General features: G+C 45.0%; 1 protein-coding gene across 2 annotated transcripts in view; it reads left to right on the top strand.

The window, feature by feature from the left end:
* The first annotated feature begins 10,128 nt into the window (after positions 1 to 10,128).
* sox5 (SRY-box transcription factor 5) overlaps positions 10,129 to 24,450 on the top strand; it is a 183,366-nt gene continuing 169,044 nt past the window's right edge. For both annotated transcript variants that reach the window (XM_086201199.1, XM_086201196.1), the window contains exons 1-2: positions 10,129 to 10,160; positions 10,315 to 10,375. In XM_086201199.1, the coding sequence (XP_086057325.1) occupies positions 10,145 to 10,160; positions 10,315 to 10,375 (77 nt within the window). In that variant the 5' untranslated portion in view covers positions 10,129 to 10,144. The remainder of the gene's footprint in view (positions 10,161 to 10,314; positions 10,376 to 24,450) is intronic.

The following is a 24,450-nucleotide window of genomic DNA, read 5'->3' as shown; positions in this document are numbered from 1 at the left end:
AGACGGAGAGAAAGAGAGACAGACAGGACGAAGGAGAGCTGTAATTTGGCTGACTGGCAAAGGAAGTGAGATCTCTTGGGGGTGTGTGAGTGTGACAGTCTAAATGAATAGAGACATCAGCGAGTGTGTGGACATGAGGAGAGATCTGTGCTTGGTGTGTTTTACTCACCCTGTCAAATCCAAGACAGCCCTAAGTGTTTTTATCAACCTTCCTCCTCTATCCTCACCTTCACCGCTCCATGTGGTGTGTGTGTGTGTGTGTGTGTGTGTGTGTGTGTGTGTATGTGACTGCTAAGGAGGAATGTGCAACAGGTATACACGCATCTTTTTGTCTCACCATTTACTGTTTCCCCACAAACAAAAACTGAGAGAACGTCTTTTACAAGCCGCTCAGCTAATTTTGCAACAGGAATGAAATGAGGTCACCAGAACAAAAGAGAATGAAAATGAAAAACACTGAAGACTGACGGTGATGTGCTAGCAAAACAAGCTAACAGGCTAGGCACTGCTATCTGTACAGCGACCTCTGCAGTGCCCCACATGCACGTTCCACATGACTAGGTAGTGAAAAACAGACCAGATTAGTCCATCCAGTGAATACTAGTTGTCGTGGTCGGTTTGTTTTGGGAGGAGGACTGAATTAGGGTTAGGCTCAGTTTGGGGGCAGGATGAGGGTCCAACACTCCTTCACGATGGCATTCTGTACGTTTTTGGATTCAATAAGAGAAATTAAACACATAAAAGCTTCACTTTGTCTTTACATTGTTCCACAGTTTGGAAGAAAATCAGTTAATTGGTGGCAGGGAGCTCTTACCTCGAGGCTAACAATTACACAACTATTGGATGTATTTGAAAGTGAATGAACGCTACCACATCGCGGCAGCAAAGCAAGAGGCAGCCTTTCGAGATGGCGTTTCAGACCTTGTGCATGCTCTGAGACCCGGGTGTGGTTGGTGAGAGCGTCACAAGACCACTGATGTGAATGTCACTTTGTCTTTGTCTCTGTGACATTCTCTGTCATTTCTCAGAAATGTAACTTTCGCAAAATCACATTTTCGAGTCTTCAGTTCCCTCCTCTCCTTTTGAAGGGGGCTCTTTGTGACACGACCCTTTCTGACTTCCCTTTTTTCTAAAAGAGGTTTCTCATTCCACATCTTTTATTTTAGCACGGCGGAGAAAGGGGCAATGAGGCGGGGTGTCGTGTGATTTAAGCTAATTTCAACGACTGCTGCTTTCATGCTGTTATGCATTGTTCTAGCAAATGTACCATCAAGCTTGTACATTCAATCCACTCAATAGCACATTTGTTAATGTACCTAAGAGCTTTTAGCGCTTTCTGCTACGTACCTGTCATGTACTCAGTGTTCATCCGTTTTGTCAAAACAACCCTAAGTGAAAGACGAACAGAAGAAGAGCTTAAATATGTGTGTAATGTACCAGATGACTCATATGGTTCCCCATAACAAGGTTAAGAAATAACCCTAATTTATCTCCAGATTTCATTTCGGTTCCAGTCAGTTTATGTGAGACGGATACAGCAGCTATTTATGACAATAGATCTCCCACCAGATACGACTGGCTGTATGATCTATAGTTTTATTCCTCCTCACGTCGGAGATAAAGAAGCATTGAGATTCTTATCAGAGTGTAAACTGTGTAACCTGTCTGATGGTTCCTCTTTTGAGGCCGCGATCCTGCAGTGGACGACTCAATGAGTTGACTTTGCAGTTTGATTTAAACCACGTGGTGGGTTCAAGTTCTTGAATAGTGCCGTAGCACCTGAAGCTGCTGTGGAGCAGCAAAAGTGAATGTTTAAGGACAGTAATGTCAAAAATGTAGCTTTATTTTTAGTTTTATGGCAGGAAAAATATTATCCTTTAATGTATCATCCTTTGATTTATTGTTACTGTGCTTACTGGACTGTAATAACGCCCTCAAGAGGTTTTATGGCTTAGAAAGATTAATCCTAGATGTATATGGTCTGAAAATTTTATGACATACAATCAAGTACTTTGGTTACTACATTAATTTGCATTGCCAGACGTGAAATATAATCTCACAAGTCCAGCTGAAGTAACAGATCGGTGAGTTTGAAGGACGTTGAGCCAGATCAGTTTGTTATATAACAATTGATTAAAAAGCAGATTAAAACTTACTCCACTATGATGACATTAAAACTCTTCTCTTATGTTCATGCCAATAAAGTACTAATATGATAATTGGGTCATATAAAGGCAATACATAAATGCATCTCGGTTAAAGCACCGGAAAGTATTTAGTACTGTCCTTAAATACAATGTCACTTACTTTTTACTCAACTGTTACTTTGGAAAAAATGATTTAGCTTAGAGAACCTGATCATGTACAGTATGTCAAATCTGAAGACACCAGCTTTTAGAGAAAACAATCAACTAGACCACACACACACACACACACACACACACACACACACACACACACACACACACACACACAACATCATATCATGTTTAATGTCTGCTTTTGGTACAAGAGAAGAACTGATATCATGTACTTCTCAACTTTTCATCAGAACTTGGAATGCGGACTTTGGTGGATTATTTATTCTGGGTATTTCTACTTTAGTAAAGGAAGTTTGTACTTCTTCAGCTACTGCCTGGTTAACGTTTGCAGTCTAACTCTCATCTCCCCCATAGTCTCTAACTGTTCTGGAAACTACAAGGAACCATCTTTGAGCTGCGTACATTATTCCGTGTTGACTTTTGAGTGTCTCACACCGGCGGTTTCCAACGGCAATCACGACAGTTGTGTTGACTGAGCTCCTCCCGGTTCACATCCCCTCAAATTTATCACTACAAACACAAGATTTTGTCTAAAAAAAGACAAGAAAATGCTGCATCACTCGTGCAGCGCGCTCCCCTCAGCCAGATGACACAGACAGTTGGGATGAGTCAGCCATCTGATTCCAGACTGGTGATCATCCCTCCTACATGGACGACACATGACTCTGCCCAGGCTGATGCCAAACCTGAGCCTGGAGAGGTCGCAGTTGCTTCTAAACAGGAAGTGGATGAGATCAAACGCACCAATCAGATTGCGGTGTGGGGAGACTAAACATCATCACCCCACAGGAAGGAAGTAGCTATGTCTGAATTACACAGACTACCAGGTGTGTGTGTGAGTATGAGTGTGTGTGTGTGTGAGTATGAGTGTGTTATTTACACAGACTAATGTTTACATCATACATCCAAATATTTACCTCTGTGCAACTGCCACCCTCTAACATAAAGCCATGATTTGGCTTAAGTCTATTATGTGTGTTTGTCAAGTGGCTTATAAACTGTGTGTTACTTTGTCTGTGAGGGTACTGTATGTATATAAATTAATGTGTGAGTGTGTGTGCGTGTGTGTGCGTGTGTGTCCCCTACTGGGACCACCTTGGTGAACAATGGCTCTTTTATTCCAGTGGAGCATTTAACTGGACTCTATGTCTCACAGCAGAGCCACACACACACACGCGCACACACACACACACGCACACACACACACACGCACACACACACACACACACACACACACACACACACACACACACACACACTCACAAATGTACCTATGTCTGGAGTCCTGATGAAAACTGACCCCCCACTGAATACCCCCAAAGAGTTAGCAGATTAATGTGTTTGTGTGACTTCTGTGTGCGTGTGTGTGTGTGTGTGTGTGAGTGTGTGTAGTCAGGTAATTTGTCCCACTGGTCTGCAACTTCAGACATTGTGGAATGTGTTAGCAGTTGTTGGTTACACTTCTGGTTTTGGGGGCAGGGCAGAAGAAACGAAGCTGGGGAAACTGGAAGCCTTGAGAATCTCATCTGGGTCACATTCCGTCCTGACATCTTTACAGGGTTGTTTTCATGATGCTGTCTATTGTTGGACAGAATGGACGGCGTGGTGTCCTGTCTGCCTGTTGATGCTGGGCTTAACTCTCTGGTAGCGCACACATCAGGATCATCAGGGAGATTTGTGATGTGAGTCGCCCCTCCTGACAATCATGGAGGCGTTTTATTCAAGGCTGATCAGAACAGATTACTCGCCCAAATAATCCCACAGTGTGAGAGCTTCACAGACATCCCCGGCTGGATTTCACTCTTCCAGATCTGGAATCATGAATATTTAGCGATTCTATACTGAGCAGAGACCGAGCGTTATGTATTTGACACTCAAAAATGTCACAGCAAGACAGGAGCAGTTCTGATTTTACAGCTAGACTTTGAAGAAGGATCCCTCTAAACCTTAGAGTCTAAGGTTACATCTGTAGACCCAAAATTATGAGACTGGTCTCTTCAATTCAACTTTTGAAAGGGTACAAAGTCATTTAAAATGTGCCCCCCTTTTGGTTCACGGATTAGTGTAGCTTGTAGCGGTAGCCAGCACCGGCCCCATTACTGCACCGCTAACCACATACAGCCAGGCTCACTCAGGCTTCATCCAGATTGTTTTCCTGATTATCTGCGTTCTTGAAAATATTAGAGATATAAGCACTTGCAAGTGGTATCGATCACTGTTCGTTTCCCTGGATGCAGTACACCCTTTTGTCTACACGAGTTTCTGAATCGCATCAAGTCCCTTGACTTCCCAGTGTGTGGTCCTGGGTCTTGGTTGAATTGTCTAATGTCTGTGTACTTACAAATTGGCTTAAATCGGCTGTAAAGTTCATGATCTCCCAAGTTTTTCAAAATAAGTTGAAATCGATTGTTCAGTTGCCATGCAGGCGGGTGAAACAGAACCTTCTGGTTTGGAAGCAAGGGTCAGTCATGGTGCGTGATTGAAAGGTTGTAACCCAACTGCTTCAAGCACAATGGGGGTGAAAGGTGTTAAAAGATTGTGGCTCACTTTTTGTAATCAAACATAACTACTGAAGATGAATCCTCATTAGTTTCACTCCAGAGGTTTTAATTTGGAGTGATGGCGCAGAATCAATCTGATTACGGGATTGATCCACGACGGCATCCAGATTTGATGACTTCGTGCCTTGGCGGTTGAATGTGCGCTGTCATTTTGGCTGTGGAACATGAAGTAAGTCCACATGTACAGTAGTTGTATGATTCTGCTGCTGCAGCCCATGAACCTGGGAGAACAGAAGACCTCTTGCATGTTGTGCTGATCCCTCTGTCTCTAAAACAGATAATGACTATAGGTTTGCCATCTGCAACTGTCCCAATCCCTCTTCTTGATTACATTGAGCCCTGAATGACCAGATGTTTCATCACTATTATGGCATTAGAGCTGAGCTCAATAGGCAGATGTGTGTGTCTCTCTCTGGACTGATTGTTGTCATGATACAGAATAGTCTGATTACCTCGACTGATTAGGCCAATGGGCCGCTAATCCTCCCAGAGCCGCCTCACATCCAGTGTGTCAGCCCTGCACCTGTGAGAACAGAATGACAAAAACATGTTATACAACCAAAACACACACAGGTACACACATGATGACACAAATCAAATGATTGTAGCAATACCGAAAATGACATTCACAGGCTTTATCGACTCAAATACAGCGCAACACACTCGCACACAATTGTGTCTCCATGACTCGATCTTCCCCCAAAAACATGTTGATTTGCTTTGCATCCCCGCAAGGCTGTGAGCCTCCATTATGCGTCCCCACAACACGAAGAATTCCTGGTACACGGAGTAGTACACAGGGGTTGGATGTCAGGTTTTATAATGTGAGCTTGGCCACTCATCCCAAATGTCATGTTTATCTGATTTGTATTAAAGACCCTGTGACAATGGAACAGATGGGACTGCCTTTTATCCTGCGAACACACACACGAACACACACACACACATATTCAATATATCATCCTTGCGCTCTCTCTCTCTCTCTCTCTCTCTCTCTCTCTCTCTCAGTGGGCTGTGTGAGTCAGGTTTAGGTTGTGTGATTGTGTTTAGCCAAGCAGAGGGATTGTGCTCTACAGGGGAGCCAGCCTTCTCTCACCACGCCAGACGGACACAGAAACACACAAACACAGCCGCTGCAACCCCTTTCTCAAAATCACTTTAAAAAAAATATTCCTTCTGCTTTTGGTGTCCTAAAAGATCAACTGAGGACAAATGAAGTCACCCAGCTGTCAGTACTTTGACAATTCTGCTGCAAACACTCAGCATGAGTAAGAAGGCCTCTAACCCGGATGTCATTAGCGGATGGCTATCACCTAAGAAAGCAAGTTCAATCCTCTGAAGTAGGAGAAACACGCCGCGCTGATACATTTGATGAATCCCAAAAAAAAAGGATGAGGAAAGTGCTGGAAGTGGACGGCCAATGACAACATCCACCGTGGTTCGTGTTCCCATCCAAGCCGACAGAAGCACCAGACATGCGTGCCCACAGCAGCACCTTTGACCTGGAAGTGAATGCTGCTGCTGCTGCTGTGCTGCAGTGTTTGCTGGTATTTGCTGGGTATTTTTACCCAGTGACAGTTTCACTTCACTGCAGTACTTTTCACTATCAGATAAAAACACTCCAGAAAAGTTGCGACTTCAGCACATTTGTCCTTGGATTGTCACATGACCTTGAAATGTATCTTGACTTTTATCTGCGTAACATGGCACGTGGGTGTTGCCTTTTGTAAGTCGTTTTATATTTCACTAATCCAGAGGCTGAACTGAAGGAAACTTCACTCACTGAACTTGAACTTCACCTCATCTTGGCAACTGCTTCATCATTTCCTTAATAACTTCCTTCCTCAAGTCTTACGGATTAGAGAGCCATCCACATTCCAAATGCTCCTCACGCGTTCATGTTTTATTATGTGTTCCAGCTTTTATATTCCAAAGTCATTCACTCTTATCTACATCCAGATCCTGCTTTGGCTATCCTTGGCTCATCTGAATGAGCTTCCAACGTTATTACAGCTCAGGAAATCATTTAATCACTGCAGTAAGAAAATAATAATAATAAAAAAACTTCCCAAAACATTCCACTTACCAATTAAAATGACACAGATGGATGTGACACTGCACAAAGTTCAGATATATGTTTCAGAGATGACCAGCGTAAAAAAACTGGACAACTGCTGAGCGGGCGGCACGGTGGAGCAGTGGTCCTCACTGTGGCCCCCCATCAAGAAGGTTGTGGGTGGAGCCCCGGCTGCAGCACGGGGTCTTTCTGTGTGAGTCTCCATGTTCTCCCTGTTCCTGCTAGGTTCTCTCTGGTACTCCAGCTTCCTCCACAGTCCAAAGACATCAAGAGGGACCAGGTTAATCCAGACTCTAAATTGACCGTAGGCGTGGCTGGGAGAGCCAATGGTTGTCTGTCTCTATGTGTTGGCCCTGCCATGGACTGGTGACCTGTCCAGGGGGAAGGCTGCTGGGATAGGCTCCACCCCCTGTGACCCTAAACAGGAGAAGAGGGAGAAACTGGATGGATGGACGGATGAACAACTTCTTGATCAGACCACTGGAGACTAAATAGCGGTAGGTGTGAATGTGGGTGTGGATGGTTGTCCGTCTCAATGCGTCAGCCCTCACGTGTCAGCCAGGAGTGCCTCCATCTCCCAGCAGCCCCGCACAGTACAGAGGATAAATGAATATGACCAATTTGCAATAATATAGTAACCATTGAACTAGTCCTCACACCTTTGAGCGGTCAAGCATTTCTTCCACCAAAAGCCAATGAGATTGTTCAAATGGATTTCAGATGATTGTCTCAGAAAAGCAGCTCTGTAGCAAACAAAGATTTACAGGCCTTAAATGTTCGTCTGGTGAGATAATCTTCCCAAATGAACACCACATTTTGGGATTTTTGAAGTGTAAATGCAGTTTTTACAAGGACAAATTTAACCCTGCTAAGAACAAACCACACCACATCTTCAGGATAATCACCTTAACCATTGCCGGCAACCTCTGTTGTCTTGCTAGTACACAAAAAAGCTCTAAAATTCACACGTGGGGTATTTACTGGCATATTTGATACCGCAGAGCAAAACATCAACATGTTCTCGGCTTGCGCTAATCACAGACTTTATTTAAGACATTTACCTAAAATCCCAGTGACTGAGAGGTGACAGAACGGAGCGATCAACAGCTTATTTCTGGCTTTAAGTCTCAATCCCACACCAGCACTCTGTTGTGTCATTACAGTCGTACGTTATGAGCCTTCGAATACTTGGACTCTGTGTGAAGAGTAGACTACGCTGTTTAGCTACTTGAGTAAATGTTGTGCTGTTTCCAGTGTGAAAATGTAGGAATGTGATGCAGAAAAGTTCTCACCATCCATCTATTCCAGCTCTCTCCCTACATGTCGTTGACAGAACCGTGTTCTCTAGTCTAGATTTTTTTAAAGCCACAAAGGGCATCTGTCCTCGGCACAGCAGGGGCTGCTACCCACGATCTGATCATATCTAATATTCCTAGTTCTTATTGGTTTGCTAACTTTTTATTGTTAAGATGGAAAAAAAATCCATATCTGCATGTGAAGTAGCACAAAGTGCGAAGCTAACTTTGGCTAAGGTCCCTCACACAGCTGGCATGAAGGAAACATTAGCAGTGTGTGTTTGTGTTTCCTTTGAGGTGTGTCCATCGCTCCTTCAGGTCCATCTCTGGATGGAAACCCTGAGGACGTGCGTGTGTGTCCAAACACATCATGATAACACGTCCAAGTTCATACTTGCACTCTCCTCAAGAGTAATAAATATGTTGTATCACCTCATTTTCAAACTGTATTCTTGTAGTCAATGTATTTGGAGTTCCCGTGTGTGTGCGTGTGTGTGGTTGTGTGTGTTTCCCACTGCTGGTGTGTGCTTAAGTGGCCATTGAGTGGACACAGTGGAAGAGAGCGAGACCAGCGAGCAGCATAAAGCCACCAGTCCAACTCGGTGGCTCCACCAGCAGCCAGCAGCCCCACTCGGCATGCACCTGGCGTCCCCTCACACACACACACCGCCATTATTAATTGCTAATACATATTTATGTGGCACAAATTTGCCATTTGCTTATGCATAAAATTATCAATAGCGGAGGGCGCTTAGCCAGAGAAAATGGTGACCTTTTTAAAGAGTAATAAATGGGACTGTATGTGTGTGAGTGTGTGTTTTGCTTCATCTAATGGCTGATGTTTAGGAGGGCTGGAACAAGGAGAGAACGGTGGAGGTTTTTGTGGCCGGATGTGGCAGAAGGACAGCGGAAGCCTGCCAAGGAGACGCTGATCTGGATGTTTACCCACAATTTGTTTTCCACACAGGCAACGAGCTGTCTTTGTCCTCAGCTTCATTAACTGTGTTCAGCGCATCTGAACTGGATGTCCCTGAGTGTGTGAGAGGAAAAGTGTGCATGCGTGCAACATTTAGAAGATTTGTTCTGTGTACAAATGTAAATGTGGAACAGAGTTGTGAGCAGCAGACCGTCTCTGCAGGTGAACACCCCCCCCCCACAAACACACACACACACACACACACACACACACACACACACACACACACACACACACACACACACACACACACACACACACACTAAGAGACCTGCCAAGTGGGAGGGCTGGTTTATGGACAATTCTACTCTTCATTTCGTGATTATATTTGAAAAATACATGTTTTTAATCCCATGGTTTATGTTTCTTCATGTGTATCCTGTGATTCATCTTTCGGAGCACCACTTTTAATCACCTTAAGCCTCTGTTGCTATGGAGAACTGCTGTTGTGAACATACACACACACACACGCGCGATAAAAAAATCAAAATAAATTTTTCAGAGCAAATATTGTTCATCTCCTTGTTCTTTTCAGCATTTAACTGAACAATGAAAACAGCCACAATTAACAAACCAAATGGCATCATTAATGAGTCTAATTACCAAAGTTTGAAGACAAGGAGATGCGTTTCAGTCAGAACCTCACACAAGATAAGAAAAACGCCATGTTCGGTTTCTTTATGTTGCACTTCATTGTTTTTGAGCAACAGTTCTGACACCCTCCTCTTCTTTGTTCCTCTTCACACTCACGTTCCTTCCACTCTGTCGTTACTTCTCGATTCTTTTTATTTCTTGTTCCTCTTCTTTCTAATATATAGGAGTTCCTCTGTCTATTTTTCTCTTTGTTTCCTGTCAAAGCCATTGATTTTCCTCGTTTGTTTCTCTCTGCTTTCAGCTCTATTTCGATTTCTTTGATGAAGACGAGATACGGTGTGTTTCTTTGCTTAGTCTCTTTACTGTAATATCCCTGTGACAGTGTGTGTGTGTGTGTGTGTGTGTGTGTGTATGTGTTTGTGTGTGTCAGGATTATTGTCAACCTGAGTGTGATGTTCAACTAAAACACTTTCTGTTTGTTCTTCAGCAGGATTCTCTCTCAGATGGGTATCCACTGCACAGCAGAGACATTTCTCCAGGGACTCTTGTAGGTCAGATGCTATTTTCACGCACACACACACACACACACACACACACACGCACACTCTTGTCTCCTCTCTCTCTCTCTGTAACCCAGCTTTCACTTGGCCTACATGAGGTCACACACAGGGTTCGAGTCAGTTTCCATGACTACAAACTCAACGTCCAGCTAATTTGCATACATTTAGCATTGTATCTGCAAATCTGACAGGGTATTGAGGAGACATAGATGGTTGTCTGGTCCGACCTACCATTCATACCTGCCATAGTTGCCTTCTAGGGAAGTTGTACCAAACTGTAAAACCCCCCAACAACATTCAATACACAACCCAAGGTGCAAAATGCTTCTACAGAGAAGTCAAAAGGGATATTTGAGTGTGTTCATCCACAGTGCATGCATGCACACACACATACAAAAACACACACGCATGGACATTAGCTCCGCCCACAGAAATTTGTCATATAGTCCAATTACTATACATATTTGATGCTAATAAAGGATGTTTTTGGTGTGTAAAACCTCAACATGAAACATGAACTGAACTGAAAACCTTGGTACGCAGCAAACCAACCGTGCCACCCCTCGAGCCCTGCACTGTGCTGAAGCATGACTGTGCCCCTCCCCACTCTCCCACTGGCCTCAGCTCACACGGATCCAGGCCAAAGCGTGCTTATCACCGGGCGGTAGCCTGATATCAGGTCTGGATCATACTTCATTACAGGAGCAGGATAGAAATCATCTTGTTGCAGTGCAGGATGGTACAAGAAAGAAAATCCACTCTATAGTCTCTAGCGCACACACACTGTTTAGGCACCAGGTTCATCACTGTTACCGCCGTACAGTGACGTGCTACTGCACTGTGTTGAAGCCCACCTGGTCCAACAGCACCACGGCCAGGGAGGCGTAACTCGACTGAGCACAGTACAGACCACCCACACAGTGACTGGTTGTCATATTGCTCTTCGTTACATCTCTTACTTTCAAGGCTTCCTAAAAATACTTTCAAGTTGCGGTTCAAACAGTTTTGTGAATATTTAATTTTCGCACAATGAAAAGTTGGGATGGACGCTTGGCTCACGGTGTACTTTCCATCTCCAGCACTGGGGAGGGTGAACTTGTGATGAACTGGGACACTGGGAGCTGGAGAGGTGCGGGGGGCTACAAGGGTGAGTGGTCAGACAGGGAAACAGCATATGGAGGTGAGGGACAGTGGGATCGTGAGCTCGGAAAGTCCAAGCCAAGGGACACAGGGACAGTAAAGGACAGCTGAGACAAAAGACACATATGGAAGGTTGATGTGTGTGAGCCTAGAAACGGCTCAATGACCCAACCGCCGCTCCAAGACTTTGATTATGGAGAAGAAAACTTGTGATTGTAGCATTAATAGCTTTTTGGGTAGTGATAGGAGGAGAGAGACGGACAGACAGACGAGTCACTAGACAGACAGACAAACATGAGGTGTGAGTTATGGCAGTTTACTGGGAGCATATGTGTCCTGCCAGGCCAGATTCTCAGTACTGAGGGACCTTGAGGACAGAATAGAAGAGGAAAGACCCACATACCATCTGGACATCGGACAAAGAGTGGACGACAGAATTAGCCGCCCGTGTGTGCGTGTGCGCGCGCGCGCGTGTGTGTGTAGAGAGAGAGAGAGAGAGAGGGAGAGCGAGAGCGAGTATAGTCCAGTAACAATGCCAGGCCAATAGAGACCACCGGCTTCACCCTCTGCCCCACTGACGACTCGTGTGTGCATGTCTGCTGCACATATGCACAACATACACAATTCACAGGACAACATGGGCTCATACATGTACATGCATGTATACACACACACACACACACACACACACACACACTGAAACAGACTCTATGTCACTGCTGTCTCTTCATCTGCCAGAGCAGCCATCCAGAAAGCCTTGTCCTCAAATCTAATTGTGTGTGCATTTTTTTTTTAACTTCCTGTCACATAGCACCAGAGTTGTATGCTTCACAGGGCATTACATTGTCCGACATATGGGTTTGTGCTGCTCCACACTGTCCAGGAAACAAGGCCAAGCAGCCTCCGACTGGAGCCTTTGAGTTTTGATGCAGTTTCCATCGTGTCCATTTGTACAGTCCAGCGGGGTGAAACTGGGCTACTGGCGGGGCTCTGCTAACGGGGTCGCCAGCCCGAGAGCTGGGTCACTTTGTTGTGTGTTTGCTTCCAGTTGGACTTCTGGGTCAGCAGAGCCACAGAACTTTCTGCAGCTCACCTCACAAGCTGCTAACCTTGGGTTTCAAATGATCTCAGCTCAATTTGACAGTTAACCTCAGTTTTCTTCAGAAAAATAATTGCAGGCGACATCCCATTATTGTTAGGACGCAAGTCTGATCTGTTGAGATGATCTGATTAGTGAGATGAATTTTACTGGGTTCTCTGTAAATTGGACATGCAGCTTTGTTTGTTTTGGGGTTTTTTGTTTCTTTGAATTTGGCGCAAATGTTGACAGGGACTCGATGATGTACTGAAAAGATTTTGGTGGTCAAAGGGTCAAGGTCACTTCATTTTAATGCCACATCTGTGAAACGTCCTGGGGAAGTTTCTCCAAAACTATCACAAACATCCACTGGGACTCATAGTTGACCTCCATAACCCTCCATGACCTGCTAAGATTTCCAAGATTTTCCATGGTATTCCACCAACTCTCTGTCCAATGGAACCACTCACATATGGTAATACACTCGAGACATGAACTCTTCTTCAGTCATTTTAAAAAGTTGCTGGTGTGTGTGTGTCACTGTGGGTGGGTTTGTGTGTTTACAGGCATGCGGGTGCTGAGAAGCTGATGGCATAAATAGATAAAGCCGGGATGGAGGATGTACGCTCTTTTGTTTGAGTTTAAGAGACAAACGGCTGTCCGAAAGATACACACAAGCATCAATGCTCACATACACATATGCATACACACACCACCCCCGCTTTGTTGTGTGTATACACCACACGTCAGGTCTTAAGTGCTTGGTAACAAAGGGCAAGTTTATCGCTGGGTTTCATTGTAAATACAATGTGAGTAATGCTACAAAGACTGGCCTGTGGTCTCTGAAGAGATGGAGAACAAGGATAAGGGGTGAGGGTGGTTGGGGGAGGGGGAGGGGGAGGGGGAGGAGGGGGGGGTCATGTTTTTCTAAGGACTGTCTTGCCTCTGGTCTGCTTTCATAAATGTGCTGTGAGCATTTTGTATGTTTTGGAATTAAATTGCTTTTTCCTTCTTGACGTGGCTCCATTTTTGCTTGTTTCAGGAAGGAACAGGAGCAATAAGGCCAATATCTCTGGAGGAGATGCTGTTAATTCATGACCTCCATTATATAACCTATGCTTTGCATTCTGAAGAGAGGAAGTGTAACATAATGGTCTGTTTCTTGAAAGGTTCTTTTTTGGTGCAGGAAATGGATGTGTCTGATAAGGCAGTGTGTCCCAGTGGAGCTGCACAGGGGTCGGTGTAACTGCTCAATACCATGACTTTATGCCAGTGAAGAAATCCAATAAATAAAACAAAAATCTGAGATAGACGTTTAAAGCTGGGAAAAGGCTTGAATGAGTCTGTGATATCTGCGTAGAATCTGAGACGGACACAAGACTGCGTTCCCTGGTTTTCTTTAAATACTGGCCGTCATGCCATTGTTTATATACAAAGATTTAAACAAATAATCTCCACTGCGTGCGTGCAGATGTACGTTGACACCCTGGAGGTCACATTATTGTTTATAACAATTAGATTATAATCCTTAGATTACAACTGAAAATATGACAACACATGTAAAAGAAGACAGGTTGACGTGTCAGTCAGAAAATGGATTTAAATGACAGGCGACTGAGTCAAGGTACATTACCATCACTGACTCAAACGTGCTGTAAATATTTGTATAAATAATATAATTCCTCAAAAATTATTAGAACAGTTAACATACACAACCAACCTGGCGAAGATGCTGAGCAACAACAACCTTCTCTAAATCCTGAAGAGTTTACTTAATCTGTGGAAACTCAAGATGAAAACGCATGAAAAGTAAAATTTAAAAAGGAGCAACATTGCGGCTGAAACCAGAATTGTAGGAACTTTGCAGCTTTCAACACGAGACTGGGCTCGTTTGCTTCTTCAGCCCTGTTAAGGGTCTTTGCAACGTTTTGGAGCGATTAAGAATCGCAGGCACATTTGAAAAAAAGCAAAACATGAACAACCTTTGTATTTGGAAGAATTTGGTCAGAAGAGCCGTAGAAGCTTGACGAGGCTCGGTTCAGCTCAGGCCTGAGCATCACTGGTTTTACCTCATGCGCTTTCTTCTAGTTTTCATCATTGGTGATAAAAAAGTGTCTTTATGGTGTTAAACGGGACACATCAGCAGGGGCTGCCAGCCTTCCCGCCAAACACCTCCTCCGTTTGGAGCACTTTCATCACTTCATTCAAACCTGAGCATGGAGACGTTTCTCTGGACGAGGTTCAGCTTGTTGACACATGACAAGAACAATCTCATCAAGGCTGAAACGTCCCAATCCTCAATAAAGCTATTGTTTGTGTGGCAAGCTGTCTCCATAATGCCCCCCCCCCCCCGTTTACCCCCCCGAGCCCCCCCAACACACATATACATACAGCAAAGCAGTGGGAGCACATCATCTGTCACCCAGGCAGAGGGGCGACAGATTGTCCTCACGGTGTTCCTTCAGGTCCCATTGCTCCAAACACACACACACACACACACACACACACACACACACACACACACACACACACGCACACGCGCACACACACACACACACACACACACACACACACACACACACACACACACACACACAATCTGCCCACTGACATACTGTTCTCATAGTATTCCCTCAGAGTTAGGGCAGGGCGCCGTTGTTGTCTATCTCAGATGAATATGAATTAAACACGGCGTGATTCACAGCGTTGCTACTGTATGCGGCGCCACAGAGGATCAGACAACATGAAAGCCTCGTCTCCCACGATGGATGTGCAAGATTTAGCAAGTCAGATTGAGTGACCACAGCGCTGTTACTTCGTTGTGAGTTGCGGTGACTGGCACGCCGACTGATGTGGGACTGATAAAGGAATATCTTATCTTATCCTGTCATGGGGACAGAAGTAGGTGGAGCCTGCACAACAGTAGGAGGGGCCAGCTATATAAGAAGCAGCGTAAGCATTCAGTTGGGCTCCAGAGCCGGTTCGCCGAGAGAATAAACTGGGATGTGCTAACAAGCGAGCTTGCGGTTGTCGAAGGATAAAACTTTTTCTGAACTTTGAACGAGCAGCTTAGCCACCGAAAATTAATGTCTCGCTATTTCTGCCTTTATGTCATTGATTTCAGAAGCTAGCAGCTAGCTGTCGGAACACGTCGGTGTTATTTTAACGGGTGTTGGGTCAGACTGGTAGGAAGTTTGAACAACAGAACAAAGTCCTGGCGACAGCTGGATGATTAGGCTTGATGTGTGCTGACAAACATTTGAAGTTCTAACTCGTCATAAAAGCAAATACATGTATGCTAGCTTTTACCCGCTGCAACATTTTTAGGGATTTCCCACCATGGACTCCTCTCTGGCCCTGAATGAGACTTGACCCCTGACAAGCACAAGAATTTTCACACTCGAGGTAGAAAGAGGGTCATGTCAGACTTTTGGTAGTGGGATTGTTTGTGTCTCAGACTCCTCATCACGGGATTGCCTCACAATACATTGTCGACCATGACAGAGTCGGTCGCAAATCATTTTTACCACCAACCCACAATGTTGATTTCATAGAATTCATCATCATCTTTAGGGCTTTTAAACGGTAGAAAGGTGCAATAATGTGCCAATGAGCAGCAGCAACATCTCACACACACACACACACACACACACACACACACACACACACACACACACACACACACACACACACACACGGAACAAACTGTGATGGTGCATAGATCAAATAGAAGGAATACTACTTGTGGAGCAGAACAAATGAATCTCACATCAAATGCTATTCTGCAGCCATATGATACGGCGTGGTGGGGGATCAGAACCCCAGCGTGACGTATACAAGCATCACAAAACAACCACATCAATTAAACATCAAGAGCGCACATTCTATAGCCTGACCCAGAGATAATCAAGGTCTATTTAGTATCAAAGTGCTGCTCAGCAAACACCAGGCCTTTAAAGATCATCATCCATAAACATTACCTGGCTTTGTTCTACGCTCCCGCACACACACACACACACACACACACACACACACACACACACACACACACCTTCCTTCCCACTTGTTCCCATTGCTTTCTCTGGTGTTCTACCTTCACCTTTTCCCCGTGTGCTGTACCTGCTGCAGGCCTCATAGATTGTCTGAACGCCTTAATGTGCTTTCTGTCCCTCAGTGGAATTCTCTCTCTGAAGAGAAGTGTAATAGAGAAGGAGGTAGAGAGCAGGTAGTTTCATTACCCCCCCCCCCCTCCTTTCTCTGGGTGTCTGGGTTATGGCCAATTAGGCCTATTAGCAACAACAAAACACAACAAAACACAACAAAACCCAGTCGGCAGGCAGGCAGGCAGGTAGTTAACGGTGGGAGGAATTGTTATCTCTCCCACCGACAGGAACAAAGAAAACGCTCTCCAGAGTGTTGGAGAAAGAATTTATACCTCCCGGTGTTCTCAATTCTACAATTAAACTCTTTACTGCAATTTCCAGTTGGTGCGAGTCTCCTCGGGGACATTTCAACGCACAGCAGTGTTTTTTACACCTGCAAAATGGTGTGTTATGTAATTAACCAAGTTTGAAACAATTAGAAGAGCAGAGGAGCCAACGCTTTGCAGCATTTAAACAAGACTGTTGAGTGCTGTGATGCAGGAAGTGATGACACAATGACCTCATTCATCAGCTCGGCCAACACATTTTCACCTGTGTGTCTGTCTGGAGGCATGACCAAGACAGATCTCATTACAGTTTGGATCAGATTGTTTTTCCGATCTAAATGCGGGATCTCGTTGTCCAAGCAAAGAGGTTTCCGAGACCAGAATCTCTTTCAAGGTCTTCTGATATTCTGACCAATAAAGGTCCTTGCTTCAGCTTAATTAAGCCTGGCACAAATGAAACGTCACACAAATGTAGTAACCACTTCATTTACAACTGTCCACTAAAACCTTTACTTCTCCGCCTCTGTCGCCAGGTTGCTGTTGCAGAAAGTCATGAAATATAACGACAAAAAAAGGTAAATAACCTGCTTTTGTGCTGCTCTTGATTAAATATGAATGAAACATTGAGGAAGATTGCCAGTTTCAGAGTCCCGTCCGGTTGAACCAGATTCCAGTTTCATTTAACGCCAGTGACCAGAAATCCTCCCGTGTTCACCTGTGAGGAATGTTCCACTCCTCACCTCCAAAGTAAAATACTGGTCATCGAGATGTCAGAAGTTCAGCAGACAGAAAGAAGTAAACCGAAGCCACCATTATTCAGACTCACGCACAGATACTTGCTCGCCTCTATTCAAAGATAGCTCATTTTTTATTTACTCACATTAGCACAAAGTGGTGATTACCATTCTTATTCCCATTCTTGCATCTATTAATTCTTTTTTAATTGCCAACAAAATGTTTTAAACGCCCGGGATTTTTTTTAAATTGAGGGAAAAGGTAAAAATCCCGCGCTGCTACAAACCCTCACGCTCAGATTAAAGGCTTTCTATACTCTCCATTAACTCGAGATGCCAACACCCACCCAGATGGAAGTGGGGTGTGTTATTGTGTGTGTGTGTGTGTGTGTGTGTGTGGGGGGGGGGTCACGTGAGGCGGAGGGAGGCGCAATCAAATAGAGACGTGCAGAAGGAGAAGGCTGGGGATGGATGGAGGGAGGGAGGGAGTCGGCAGGGAGGGAGTCGGCAGGGAGGTAAACTAAATGTGACATTTCATATTTGACTTTTCACTTCCCATTTAGTTGACACGTCCAAGATAAGTGGAGGAAAAATTACTCGTCTCATTCTGTTCGACAAAGGCCTGTGTGTGTGTGTGAGAGTGTGTATATGTGTGTGTGTGAGAGTGTGTATGTGTGTGTGTGTGTGAGTGTAATTGTGTGTGTGTATGCATGTTTTGTTTCAGCATGTAAATGTTTAACTTGAGGGCCTTTATGTGGCTGGTGATAAATAAATAGTTCAGTGTGTATTCGTGTGTGTGTGTGTGTGTGTGTGTGTGTGTGTGTGTGTGTACTTACTGTTGACATTCGTAAGTAATGATATTTGATTTATTCACAATTGTTGCCACTCATTTTTTGGAGATAGATCATAAAGGTTTGATCTTTCCGGCCGTTGATCTTCTTATTAATAACTCACACAAACATTTCACTTCTGATAGCTGGAATCACAACATTGCCAGTTTCAGACTGTGACCTCATTCCTTAACCGAGCACAAACGTTGTTCGTATGACATAAGACATGACATATTTAGAATCCTCAAACCTCGCGTGAATGTCAAGAGCCTGCTGAGCTGTTGTTATTAACAATAAAACAAAGTGCTCTGAGGGACAAACCTGCAGTAAAGCGTCCATCATTATTTCTGGTATCTCTGAGGCTGAGTTCCCTGGATGATTCATTCATTCATGAAAATGAAGTTGAGATATTTCAGGTTCCCTGATTATGACTTCACCTCTTATTCCACCATGAGTCTCTGTTTTTGAGGGGCAGCGCCACAGGTTGTGTGATGTCACAAAACATCAGCGCCATCCAAACACAATGGGATGTCACAGCGACGACGGACCTTTGATCACCAAGTACTCACAGACAGCCGTCATCTGTCATCTCTTTCATCTCCAAAGTTCTATCATCTCAGACTAACGTCTCTCATCCTGAATGCTGTCTTTCATCTCAGTCTCTCACCCGACTGTCATCTCAGACTCCAGACCCTCCAGCATCGAACTTCTTCAAAGCCACAGGAACGCACACGCAGAGTGAGACACGGACAGACGATTCATAAATTAGCAGCTAGTTTACGTGACCTGACTACTCCTGGATGATCTGCCATGAAACTGAAGCACTTCCTCCACAGAATGAATCAATTCAAAGTAAAGACAATTTCTCAGAGTTTTAGTTATGTGTCAATTTGCAAAAGGTTCCACATTAAACCAAGACTGCTAATATAATAAAACATAATGCTTTTATCGCTGTATGATAACAGTGTTTCCTCATCTTTGGCTTTCATTTGTAAGTAAATCGCAACTTTACTGTCACGCAGCTGCAGGTTGATTCTTTCATCATTCAAAAATCAGTATACTGCATGTATGAAGTACTATTCCTGACATTTGATCTCATTCCCAGTTTACTCAGTACATGGCGATCTTACAACCACCATCATCCTCGCTTTAGTCAACAACACAGAAAACGTCTTGACGACTGCATCTGTAGGACAAAACACACAAGGCTGTTGTTTACTTATAGAATAGCTTTGTGGTTCATGTGAAGAGAGTCTGTTGAAGTTTGTGTGCGTGTGTGTGCGTGCGTGCGTGTGTCTGTGTGTGTGTGTTACAACACTAGCCCGCTCAATCGGAGCTGCAGTTATCTTCACCTCCAATTACACTGAAAAACCTCTTCTTTATGCAGGACTGTATGTATGTGTGTGTGTGTGTGTGTGTGTGTGTGTGTGTGTGTATGTGTGTGTGTGCAATCACACATTTTTGTAACCTTTGTGTGTGACTGTTGATGTACATACTGTGTGTGTCTGTATCCTCCGTAAGGCCCTGGGGTTACAGGCAGCTTGGTGACAGTGCAGATGGGATAACATATGACATGTGAGTGACTGAGTGTGTGTGTGTGTGTGTGTGTGTGTGTGTGTGTGTGTGTGTGTGTGTGTGTGTGTGTGTGTGTATGTGTCTATGTGTCTCAGTCCATCTGGGCTCCCCTCTGATCGACCGGGGCTCCCTCTGCTCTCGGTGGCCCACAGGGGAGCCAACGGGATGAGAGAGAGGGAAGCTTGCCTACCTTCTTCCTCTCTCACCTCCACCAACTCTTCAACTGTACCACAGCTTTATAGACTGTATAAACAGTATGTTGCTATTAATACAGAAAAATATGTGTTGCAAGGGAGTGTTCTCATAATATACCCAGCACTGCTAAGTGAAAAAATGATTTCAAACTAGAGGTCTTCGCCACTAGTTTCTTTTTCACATTTCTTTGTGCAAATTCCGTGACTTTGTGCTCATACGATGAAAAATAAAATGTAGCCAGAAGTTAAAATACTGACGTTAGTAGCCTCGGGAAGTTGGTTATGTATTTGCACCATTTGGAGGAAATGATGATTAAACAAAATTATTTCAATCTGCCTCCATGTCCCAAAAGCCAGTTTCCATGTCTGGGGATCAGACAGCCAAGGCCCCCGCCTTGGTCTGCTGCCCAAACCACAATGCACCAGACCCTTCCGGTTCCTCCTGCGGGTGGTGGGTCCACGGGGGGACGAGTCCATGCAGCCATTTTGGGCTGGGCCTGGCCGGACCCCATGGGCTAAGGCCCAACCACCAAGCATGCCTACGGGCCCCTACCCCAGGCCTGGCTCCAGGGCAGGGCCCCAGTGCCCCTCTGGGCTGTGTACACAAACTCCTAGGTGTGGCTTCCATGAGGGGTCTTTTGAACCATACTTTGTTTGGCCCTTCGCCTCGGACCAGTCTGCCTTGGGTGAACCTACCAGGGGCAAAATGCCCCAGACAGCATAGCTCCTTGGGTCATTAGGGCACTCTAACTCCTCCACCATGATAAGGCAGTGATAAGGTTCCACCAGGTTCTGCAGGTGGATTGGGGCGGCGTCGGCAGTGATGCGGGTGCTAAACCGGTCCATTATGGTAAAGAGGGAGCTTAGCCAAAAGGTGAGGCTCTCGATTTTCCAGTCAGTCTACGTTCCAACCCTCATCTTTGGTCATGAGCTTTGGGTAATGACCGAAAGAACAAGATCTTGAATACAAGTTGTCGAAATGAGTGTCCTCCTCAGGGAGGCTGGGCTCTCCCTTAGAGACAGCGTGAGAAGCTCAGTCCTTCAGGAGGGACTCAGAGTAGAGCTGCTGCTCCTCCATGTAGAGGAGTCAGCGGAGGTGGTTCAGGTATCTGGTGAGGAGGCCTCCTGGATGCCTCCCTCGGGACGTGTTCCAGGCATGTCAGACCAGGAGGAGGCCTCAGGGCCGACCCAGGACCTGCTGGAGGGATTATATCTCTCGGCTGGCCTGGGAACACCTCAGGATTCCCCTGGAAGAGCTGGTGGAAGTGGCTGGGGAGAGGACAGTCTGGGCTTCCTTGCTGAGGCTGCTGGCCCCGCGACCCGGACCGACCGGATAGACAGAAGGAGACAACGATTTCAGTCTGACAGATTCAAGTACTTTGCTGCCGTTACTTGATTTAACCACCGCAGCAGATGAAGTCATTCACGGTAATGCACCATTACTTATGATTAGTATTTTAATATTATTATTATGACAAAGTACCCTCAGTTGCAACTCTTTCGTAACATAAAGTTAACAGTTTATGATCAAACATACCTGCCTCATAAAAATGTCTACACTTCCCTTGTAATTTTGCCAAAATTATGATTTTTCACAAAATGTAAAGGAAATATCATTAAAGTCATAAATATCTCATGCGGAATATAATAATTTTCTTCTACACCCCCCATCCCCTGAATTTCAACGACATCAAATCATATGCAACTCAAATAACATCTGATAGTCTTCTGCACATTCAAAAGTTTCCAGGAGTTAATTTTTTGTTCGATTTATCTGATATGACCCTTTCCCCCCCCTAATTTTGTCCTAATTATGGGATTAGTAGCCCACCATCCATGCTTATGACCTCTGAGTGTTCAACGAACTTTCTGTATTTTTATTGTTTATAATATACTGTCTATACAAATATGTTTAAAAAAGCTATTTGACAGTGTGATTCCCATCTGCAATTGTAAGGCTGCAGTGTTGGATCAAGATGCGTAAAGGAGAAGAATGAGGTGAGAGATTTCTGGAGGTGTTACCAGCCTGCACACAATAAGTCTACATGGACAATGGCACCTTCGAACTGCATGCAGACCAGTAGGCGGGCACACTGCCAGCACGCCGTACCTGCAACATACGTGACAGGATATCTAAGGAAATATTGGGCTGTTTTTAGACCACAGCAGAGGTTCATGTGTAATTACATGCTGCGTATACTGTATCCTTTTTGAAGTTTAATTGGGTCATTTTTTGTGTTGAATCCAAGTTTTTCTTTGGCACTGGCTTCATGTTGCGGAGCCAATGGGTTTGGATTCTTCCACCATAGAGGCGAGACACAGAATGTACAGGACACTGTGTGCATCTGACATTGTGCATTGTGTCCCCCAGGAGACTTGTCGCGCTCTCTTATTCATGGCATCCAGGTCTGTGGCAATTTTGTGTGGCTGGCCGGGGCAGAGTGGTGTTGAGGGGAAAGGCTGCGGGATTTGGACTGACAAAGCCATTGGAGGGATGGTGTGTGTAGTCAGGATGAGAGGAAGACAGCAGGGAACTGGGCAGTTGGTTTGTTCCTGTTCCATCCGAAGGCTGGAGGCCAGCGCTTGGACACAGACGATGAGGGATGATGGAGAGAGGGAATGAAGGAGAGCAAGGGAGCGGGAGTCCGAGGAGAGGGTGGATACAAGGAGATGAGAAGGAGGCAGGATGGTGTAAGAGAAAGGATGAGGGGGCTAGAAGGTCATGACAACAGTGCTAGCAGTCAGGGGGGTTCTGCCCGGTCAGACCAGCCCCACAGAGGACTTGATAACAGCAGACAAGTGCAATTAATATTTAAAGCAGGAGCCGACAGTCACGTGACGATAAGCTTGACACTCTTCCACCCTTCCACCTCCTCTCCTCTTTTGTCACAATTCTGTAATATTTTCACTTTCCTGTTCTCTTATCACCACGTCCTTCCCTTCCTTGAGTAATTTTGGCACTCATGCTCCTACCACACCTTCGTCACTCTACCTTCCATTCATCCACCCCTCCCTCACCCTCAAGCAACTCAAGCAAAACTGCGACTATCAGGTATTGACAAGTTGCCCTGCTTGATATCCATGGGAGATTTTATTTAGAAGCTTATTTGTGTGAGCCTGTGTGTGTGTGTGTGTGTGTGTGTGTGTGTGTGTGTGTGTGTGTGTGTGTGTGTGTGTGAAAGAGAGGAAGTTCAAGTGGTGCAGATACAAGACAGGGAGTTGATTGAATGGGTGTGTGTGTGTGTGTGTGTGTGTGTGTGTGTGTGTGTGTGTGTGTGTGTGTGTGTGTGTGTTGGATAGGGTTGGGGGGGGGGGTTGGAGGGTGTACAGGAAGCATCATTACCATATCAAAGACATGCTAGTCTTTTCTGTCCTAATGGTAATTACACTGTCCACAATTGGCACTCACTACTTGGATCACAACAAGAAGAAAAAAAATAGAAATAAAAAAATGGATGGAGGGATGAGGAGGAGGAGGGGTATTAAAGGGAGGTGTGTGTGTGTGTTGGGTGATGGGGGTGGGATGGGGCTACTATTGGCTGAGGCTTTCAGGTTATGTTAATATTGCTCATCTATTTAATTAGTGGCTGGCTTTGTTTACATCTGACGTGCTCCTTCTAGGGAAGCAGGAGAGAGAGAGGGGTGAGGGCGAGTGAGGAGCATCAGAAGGAGGACAGCAGACAGGTTTGGATTGAGTTGAGCCTTTACCTCTTTAATGAGGTCCGTAGTGGATGGATAATCGATGGCCCTAGTGGCTCCACCCACCTCGTGCGAGGTTGGAGTTGGCCTCGTCCGTCCTGCGGAATCAGCTCCAGCTGCAGTCTGTTTCTCTGACTGACTGATCAACCGACTGACTGGCTGACTGGGTGTTTGGCTACCTGGCCAATGTGACAGATGCCTCGGTCCTCAGTCATTTAGAAATAATAATGTATTATCTTAACATGTGTGATGGCTCGTGTGTGTGTACCTGGAGGGTTTAGCTACTAGTTTACCAGAGCTGGCTCACCAGAACCTGAAGCTGTACTCAGATGAACAGCATCCTGAGGGGCGTTATTAACTGTACCTCAGGCTCTATGTGCATCTATG

This window comes from Aulostomus chinensis, chromosome 4, assembly GCF_037954235.1.
Source record: "Aulostomus chinensis isolate RoL2024-O1b breed Wild chromosome 4, RoL_Achi_v1.0, whole genome shotgun sequence".
Classification (NCBI taxonomy): domain Eukaryota; kingdom Metazoa; phylum Chordata; class Actinopteri; order Syngnathiformes; family Aulostomidae; genus Aulostomus; species Aulostomus chinensis.
This window is presented reverse-complemented; position numbering and strand designations above follow the sequence as displayed.